The sequence below is a fragment of the Chinchilla lanigera genome, unplaced genomic scaffold (genome assembly GCF_000276665.1).
Source record: "Chinchilla lanigera isolate Chin_1 unplaced genomic scaffold, ChiLan1.0 scaffold00025, whole genome shotgun sequence".
In the NCBI taxonomy this organism is placed as follows: Eukaryota; Metazoa; Chordata; class Mammalia; order Rodentia; family Chinchillidae; genus Chinchilla; species Chinchilla lanigera.
Genome location: NW_004955426.1, coordinates 17,309,013 through 17,317,916, shown reverse-complemented (window position 1 = coordinate 17,317,916; position 8,904 = coordinate 17,309,013). Strand labels below are relative to the sequence as shown.

The following is an 8,904-nucleotide window of genomic DNA, read 5'->3' as shown; positions in this document are numbered from 1 at the left end:
AGAGGCCTCAGCTGAGACCAGTTGCATTGCTTTAACTTCCCTCTCTTTCCTCATTTTTTAAAAATATTCTTTTTTTTCTTTAACACAATTTAGCAATTCCTGAGCCTCTCCCATATTCTCATCTGGTCAGAAACAATTTCTTTTTGTTCTTTCTTTTCTAGAGACAGGGTCGCATTGTGTAGTCCAGGCTGGTCTTGAACTCACTATGTAGCCCAGGCTGCCTTTTTTTTTTTTTTTTTTTTGGTACCAGGAATTAAACTCATGACCTTACTTTTGCCAGGCAGGTGCTGTGCTGCTGAGCTACATCCCTGGCCCAGCCCAGGCTGTCTTAAACTCATGTGATCCTCCTACCTCAGCCTCCTAGTCCTACCTAGGATTACAGGACTATGCCACTGTGCATGGCAAAAGTTTCTTTTTCTGATGAACACCTTCCTTGGTATCTCTCTTCAAATATCTCCACAGCATCTTCTAACATGTACTGTAGTTAAGTGCTCATGTCTTCCTCCTGGACCATGCCCTTCCAGGTGTCGGGGGGGGGGTGTGTGTGGAATACCAATATACCAGGTACAGCTAATACATGCAGAACAAATGGCTGAATAAATGATAATCTCCTTTCAAAGTTAGGAACTCTCCCATTTAAAAATTATGAAATGGCCTCTAGAAATAGGAGGCATCTTAAAAAACAACAAACATGTAAAGTATTATAGTTCTAAATGTGTTAAAGCCTTTTATTGACTCAAAGTATCATACCATTGGAAGAATTTATTCTTAGTTTCCTCTGATCTGGCTCTTGCTTTTCTTTCTTCAAACTAGAAATCCACAGACAATTGTTTTTATAGCAGCAAAATGAAGGATGGAGATTTGGGAGAAGCAAAAATATAGAACTGTCTCCTTTTTTTATCTAAAGTAATTACCATGAGGATAAACAGCTTCCTTCTTAATACAGCAATAGCATAAATAACACTAGAGTTCTTCATGTCCCAGCAGTATGAAGTGTGTAGGAAAGTATTAATGTTATATATTGCTGTTTGAGAGAAACGATTATTTACAGGTTAATTATTGTATAATAAGTTAGTTTTAGTTTCTGCGAGGTTAAAGTAGCAGATTCAGAAAGATAAAGTATGTCAGCACGTGCATTAAAAATCTGTATTACAAACAATTGTCTGAGAGAATTGAAAAAAACAAGTTAGAAAAAAACCCAGTTTATTAAGTAATATCATATAAATAACGTTACAAAAATCAGTTTGCAAAAGGCATATTTACTCTTTGTGAGAAATCATTTTTTAAATTGCATTCTTTTCAAATTTATAAGTCTGAGAAAACAAAACAAAATAAACTAAGCCATTTCAAGGAGTGCATATTTGCCACTTGACTACAACAAAAAGGCCTGGCCACACTGAGCTACAAGGTAATTGTTTCAATCTCATTCTTCTAATACAGAAAACTTTCCCAGGTAAACTGCGAAGTTATGAAAATCTCCATAACTAGAAATGTGGATGGCAACTGAGCGGGCATTTTTTCCCTCAGGTATTCTTGTTGCTGAGGACGTGAATGATACCGTGAAAAACAACATGAACGGAGCACTCCAACTAGTAAATCTTCAAGGGTGGCAACAGTTTCAATTTATACTTGGAAGTATTTTTAATTAAATACAATCAATACCAAAAAGCTTTTATTTTCTTGGTTTAAAGTCACAAATCACAGTAGGAGAATGCCAAATTGCCTTAGCTTGGTATTACTAAAGACTCACATAGCATTTATTATAAGGCCTATGTTGATGTAGTTTACTCTCAAAGCTATGAAATAATCACCAACGAAACAGTACAGTGGGTTTGAAGTGTTCTTGTGTTTCTTCTGAGCAGATCCATTTTACATTTGCTACACAGCATTCCCCCTGAATGCCTAGTAATTCTATACATTTGATTCTTTAATAAACACTAAACTAATAGATCATAGAAAACTAAAAGCTTGTAGAAGGTGCCTCCAGATATATTTACATAAATAGGCTAGTCTCACAAGAAAGACCAAGATCTCATTATAGTGGAATGCTTTCTCTGCAGTGCTGGGTCCATGCCTCATTTGTCAAATTAACCCCATTTGAGGAGAAATTTGAGTTTGTGGTCCATGGGTTTTTAAAAAAAATGGAATTAAGCAACTTGTAAAAGCTCTTTTGAAATTAATCTAATAACCCAGTGGCTCTTCGGCTAAGTGCCTCCATCCTGTCTGAAATATAGTGGGTAATAGCCTTTGTTTCCATTTGACCTCCTTTCTGCACTTTCATCTGCTGGCTCTGTTGGGCTAATGTTTCCCCCAAATTAAAAAATGAAAATGCATCATAAATAAGGTATCACAAAATAAGGAGTAGATTACAGATTGTCTCAGCAATGCTTAAATTAAATCGATGATGCAGAGACCATAAACTTCTAGCTTTAAAAATGAGCTATTTCTTTATTAACAAGTGTGTGAGTCAGTGTACTCGCTTTCTCAGACGGTATTGCGCTCTGCATTCATTGTGGTCGGGGTCTGGTATTTTTAGTACAGAATTATCCCTTTAGAAAATTATTCCATAAAGATGCCAAAGAGAGCTTAAAAATGCTGCAAGTGTAATAGTCACTGAACTTTTGAGGAGACCGTAGTGTAATTCTGTATTCTGTAGAAAAGAAAGCTGTTCGTCAAAGCTTAGGAAACAGTTCATCTTCCTCAAGATCCACATGCCAGGCGTTAATCTTTCTACTCTCACAACCTTATGAGGAAGGTTAGGTTGCAGTGCTAATTTAAACACAGCAGACTGCTTGGATTTTGAGTCCCTTGTCACAATGTCACATTTCAAAAAAGATTTCATCTAGATAAAACATAAAAATTAAAATCACACTAAAATGATCCTTTTCAGAGGATGTCTTTCAAAAATAGTGGGGATCATGACTTTTTAGACAGTTCTTCCAAAGTAATTACATCACTTCAAAACTAGAGACAAGGATAAAAGAGCTTATTTGGTGAATCAGTTCCTAGGGAAAATGAATTTAGTTGATAAAGATAAGTACCTGATTTAAAAATTCAGTCTCTGCCCAGGAACCGACTTCATTCTTTCCTTTCAGCTGCATATTTTTATGTGTTAAAAAGTATGGAATCTCAGAATGTCCAACTGGTAGGCTGTATATCATTATCCAGAGGAAATATCCATTTCAGGGCAAAACATTTGATGTAAGATATTGTTCAACAATTCAGGACATCTAAAATTTATGTACTTAGAAGAAAGGTAATAGAAACATTACAAAGTTATTTTAGATCCTTAAAATTTGAATGCTTCTAAGATATGGATTCAATTTTTAAGAACTTCTTGCACAACTTTTTAAGAGCTGACAAGAAAACTAAGCCACATATTTTTATACTGAGTTAAATTGAATCACCAGCTTTGTTCCATCTAAAAATGGAGTAATTTTGTAGCTGAACCTTCCTTTATACACCCAGACTATAAAACCAGGGACGTTCCAAGAGAAATATATATTTACTGTGCCCAGACTTCCCTTAGGATTTTATGAAACTGTCTTTATTTCTTTCTTATTTGATTTATTTACTTATTTGGAGACACATATGTTCAGCAGAAAGTGGGCACTGAATGAAGGGGTTTTTTACTTAGGTGCCGTGTTTTTAAAGTCATAGCTTATTCTAGGGTATATCTTTGTGGTTTAATGAAATAGTTTCCCTTGAATAGAGAGCAAAAAAGTCAAAAAGCCTTCATTATCTTTGAAATGATTCTGTATGCAAAAGAAACCTACTTTGATTTAATAAATTTTTCATTTCTGTGATTAAAAACAGATATTAAAAATTTTACTTCTTCCCCCTCTCCTTCAATCTTCTCATTGTCACTATCTAAAATCAAGACACAGACGTGAAAATTGAACTTAAAACTAACTTTTGAATGTTGACCCAGGACCTAGAACTTTAGAAAATCTGCACATGGAGTAGTGTTAAAGCTGATTTCTGGTGGAAAGGAAGTGAGGATGGGCGGGGGAATGATGGATCTATTGTTTTTAATATTTGCATGATGTCATGGAGTCTTATAGAAAAAAGTCCCACCAACCTGGTTCTTAAAAGAACAGTACTAAATATTCAGCTCTAGGCTCAGAGTACCTAATTTTCTCTAGATTTATTTTATCATAGCTTTTGTCCCAAGAAGTTAACCAAATATTCAATAGTTATATCAAACTGTTCTTGACACAATATGCCATGTTCAGGGTGGGATAAAATATCCTGCCACGCATATCTCAAACATTTCACTGTAGAACTACTTACTTTCACGTAGAAGGAAAAAGTCAACTTTACCCTGAAACATTGGAAATTTCTTGTGTCAACTCTCAGAAATTCCACTTACCACCAAAAGTTCATAAGTACAACTTTTGATAATACTTGTCTTTTGATGGGACTATCTTTCTTGGCTCAACTTTTTACCTGAAATGATACATAAAGATAGAGCACCCTTTAATTTCACCATAAATTTTGTGGTTAAGGTGCTGTTCTATTGCTATAGGTATCTAGTTCTTATTAATTTTACTAAGCTATCTTTTTAAATATATACTTGTGACTATAATACATACTGACTCATTGCTGTGAAGCCCTCTTATAACATTTTGTTGCATTCCTCTGTGTGTCTTTGTGTGTGTGTGTGTGAGTGTGTGTGTATGTGTCTGAAGAGCTAGGAAAAGAAAACCTTAAAAGTTGAAAATAGCCCAAGCATGAAGCATAAAATACGTATTAGTGTACAGGACAGTCCATTACAATATAGGAAATCATTCAGGGGACAGAAAGAACAATAAAGTTGTAAAAATTTTCACTCTAACTCAAATTCCACATTTCTCTTGTTTTAAAGGTGCTACCTTTATGTCCTGTGTAATATGCCCATTTCAAACTTAACTAAACAACAATGTGCTTCCAAACAGAAAAATATGTGCTGAGATGACATTATCCCCAAATGGAAATGACACTAGTTGACCGCTAGAAAATAAACATTGATTGAAAATAAATCCCTAAGATTAATAAGTGAAGTCAACATATTCTTAAGTGTATATTATATATGTACATAGAGCCTATTTTTAAAGTTTCCAAATGAGATTGTTTCCATTACAGTACTTTGGAAATTTCTGGTGACTGCACAATGTAAGATTCTAATGATAAAAGTCATTAGAACAGCCATACGTAGTAAATGATTTGAACCTGCCAGAAGGATTAGTTCAGTTCACTTGGGTCCCCTGGATAATAACTGCCTACAATGCTAATTGCATAATTAGAGAAATAATGGATTGGATGGATTTTACATTACTTTTTGTCATAGTCTGAGACTATTACTTATCATTAGTTCAAAGACAAGGATGGTAGGCTTGCCATCCTTTTGCCATGGAAGCAAAGTTATACATAATGAAAAATATTGATACTTTTTGAGGTCAACTATCATTTTAATTACAATCTTAAACACTCACGTTGAAGGAAATCCAAGTTGTACCTTTGTATCCATCTTCCAATCATGGAATATGTAGATTTCTACTGTAATTTCACTGTTCATCTAGATCTGTTTGTTGTATATGTATACAGGTGTTCTGGATGTGAGGGGCACAGGGTTAGGTTCAAAGGTGGCTGGCACTACACTCTTCCTTAAACTCCAAGAGTAGAATTTGAACTGTAGTTAATCTATCTTTACTAAGTCAAGTTAATTGTATAAGAAGTTTCTGAGGAATAAGAATTATTGTAGTTCACTCTGCTACTTCCAGGTACAGTAGGATAATACTGACAACTACATACAAGGAATTAACATTTGTCCCAGAAAAAATCTTGCGAGAACCTTTAAACAATTAAATTATTGGTCATTAGCCTACTGATAGTTGAAAGAATTTCAAAAGGTCTGTGATACAGTTGGAGGCCAAAACTTCACAATATGCTAAGTATTTCCTTTGTTTGTACTATTAACCATTGTCTATTTCCCTTTATACGGTGCAAAGGCAAACTTTTACATGCCCTATGTGTAACACATTTTGTTATTGGCGAGGAATGATGTCTCAAGTCTTTTGTTATTATTATCTGTGAATGTTTCCATGTAATATGCTTCTATTCCTTAAGAGAAAAAGAATATGAAAGCATTTGTGTATTTGCTGTTTTGAGTAGCTGCTGCGAGAAAAAGTCTTCAGAGCACAAACAAGACTGGCTGAATGTCATTTTAAATTTTTGTGACAGACATACACACCCTTACAACTTATGTGGTTTATGATCTTCTCCTTGTGAAACAACTTCCCAGTTGTTTATTTTTTTTTTTTTAACTAAAGCTGTACCTTTGTCATTAAAGCACAATCCTTTATCTCATCAGCATGTGAAATGTACAGTTAGGGCAGGCTGCTGACCTGAGGCCATAGAGTGTCATAATATGCCAGGCCAGCTGTAACCAGCAAGTTCCAAACCCTCCCTCAGAGAAAAAGTGAACATACAGCTCCCTGTCTGCTCCTCCAGCACCTGCCTACTGGGCTGACTTGGTTAACTGGGCACACTCAAAAATAAAAATTTGCCTCTTAGAAGCTCATAAAAGTGTACTAGAAAAAAGTCTCTAACATTGGATCCACATGGACTGCAGCCATTGGCTTTTGGAACGGGTACAACAGAGAACCCTTTACAGAATAGTGGATAAATAGAAAGAAATAGCCACTTCACGTGTTTCAGTGTCATACTGGGAAATGAAAAAGGCAACCGATTAGGAGTCTTTGTCGCTGTCCACCCCTCCGTACATATCTGCCAGCTTTTTGAATCGAGGGCCCCAGTCACTAAGGTAATCATAGTCTTGATCACCATCCGTGGTCACAGACTCTAGAGAGCTCAGGGAATCGGCCACCGAACCGGTGCCTTCATAGGCATATGTGGCCAAGGAGTCGTACGGCGGGGCAGTGGGGTCCGTGTCATTTTCCTTTAACCTTTGGTTAATGAAATCTCTGACATCGGTGTTGTCGCGAGCTGTTGGAGTCCGTCGGGGTAGAAAAAGAGCTTCAGGTACAATGTCCCTGCGTAATTTGTTGTCCTCTATGGCTTCAGGATTCCTCAGAGTGCCAATATCAAAGGCCTGGGTGTCTTCCTCTCCACCACCTTCGTCGTTGTAACTGACAATGTTATCTCTGATGTCCTCTTTGGAAATGATCAAGGGCTCTTTCTTTCGCTGCCGCCTCAGAGCTGCAAACAGCACCACTGTCACTAGAAGCAGACAACAAAATAGAAAGAAAAAGGACAGTTAATTTGCTGCCCAATTAATGCTGGGAAGAAATACCATACTCCAATGTGAAGTTTTGAAAGTGCTTGAGGAAATGCACAGTTAACTTCTTACTTCTGTAAGGATGCATTTACCTCTATCCATTTTCAAACCAGGATCCAAACAATGGAGTAAATATTTGAAAGAAAGTTATAATTTAAATATATATACTTAAGGATAAACACCATCATATTTTGTCAGTAGGTTTTTTTTTTTTTTTTTTTTTTTTGGCTTTGAAATGGCATACTAGTCTCACGGGAAGGAAACCTAAAATAATAAAAAGCTCAGCCACTGAGAAAATACCGCACTAAGAGTGCAAATTATGCCAAACACCTAAAATGCTCCAAAACTGGTTATCAGGACAAGGCTGGCACCTTGGGGATGTGTGGAAGGGTTTGCATAACTCCACATCTAAAATAACTTTTGCACTATGCATTATTTTTTCTTTTTCTTGAAAAGGTGTAAAATTCATTTAAAACCCAAAGTAGAGATGTGAATGTTTGCATACAAAATTCTTCTCCACATAAGAAATATCATTACAGATAATACCTTCAGAGGCTGAGATTCAGAGCCAAGACCAGCCAATTTAAATGGGGGCATCTAATAGTACACATTCCATATTATTCTGCCTGAACTAAATAAAACAAGCACATCTAAATGAAAATTCTTTATTTTTCAAAGGTGCTTATTCTCTAGTGTGATACCCAGAATGTCTGCTTTTTTCCTTCTATCCCAAATTAGAGGCAAAGCAAGAATTGAGTTTAAATAGCTCCTGATCTTTCTTCACAGCTGGCTGAGTAGAACAAAGTTGGCTACCTGTAGAGAGACACATCTATCTACAAATGGACCTATGGGTGGGAAATAAACATATAGCAGCAGCTTACAGGCAAAACAGCCATCCTAGGTAGAAAACACATTATTAAGCTAGGTTTCTCCAGAGGAGTTTATTACTGGACATACCAATAATGTCTCTTTACTATCTTTCCTATAACATAGCTCAGTTCTATAAGCCATGAAAATTGAAATTTTGTAGCAAGATTAATAGAACAATGGCTTTTTAGTGGGTAAGTACATCCATCTGTATAATAATGGATGCCTGGGTGCCCACATGTCTATACCTTATAATTTTTGACATTAATAGTATTAATAACTACTTATATGTTGGAAGCTTTCTTTGTACCAGTGACTGTGCTAGATGCCTTCCAAACTGAATCTCAATGAATTATCACAATAGCCCTATGAAGAAAGTATCATTATTGTAACCCCATTTTACATAAAAGAAAGTTAAGGCATAGAAATGTCACATGGAAAAGCCATTCAATTCCAGATTCATAAGACTAAGAAGCCCCCATTCTTAACTGTCATACTTGAAAAGTATCTAGGTTACTGTCTATTGTCAAAAGAAATATAATTTTGCCACTTCAAGCACATGGCTGTGCCTGTTCACACTCTTTGCTGCTGCCAGAGCGCATCCTGATGCCTCATTTGTCACCAAATCCAGGGTATCTGTCCATCCTTTCAATAAGTATTTATGGGGGGCTGGGGATTTAGCTCAGCGGCAAAAGCGCCTGCCTGGCAAGCGCAAGGTCGTGAGTTCGGTTCCCGGTACCGGAGAAAAACCAAAAAAA

At 36.2% G+C, this 8,904-nt stretch overlaps 1 protein-coding gene across 4 annotated transcripts in view; it reads right to left on the bottom strand.

Moving 5' to 3' along the window:
- Window positions 1-1,186: 1,186 nt before the first annotated feature.
- The window catches only part of Cdh6 (cadherin 6, type 2, K-cadherin (fetal kidney)), a 129,540-nt gene continuing 121,822 nt past the window's right edge, over window positions 1,187-8,904 (bottom strand). For all 4 annotated transcript variants that reach the window (XM_005386145.2, XM_013515003.1, XM_013515004.1 and 1 more), the window contains exon 12: window positions 1,187-7,221. In XM_005386145.2, the coding sequence (XP_005386202.1) occupies window positions 6,731-7,221 (491 nt within the window). In that variant the 3' untranslated portion in view covers window positions 1,187-6,730. The remainder of the gene's footprint in view (window positions 7,222-8,904) is intronic.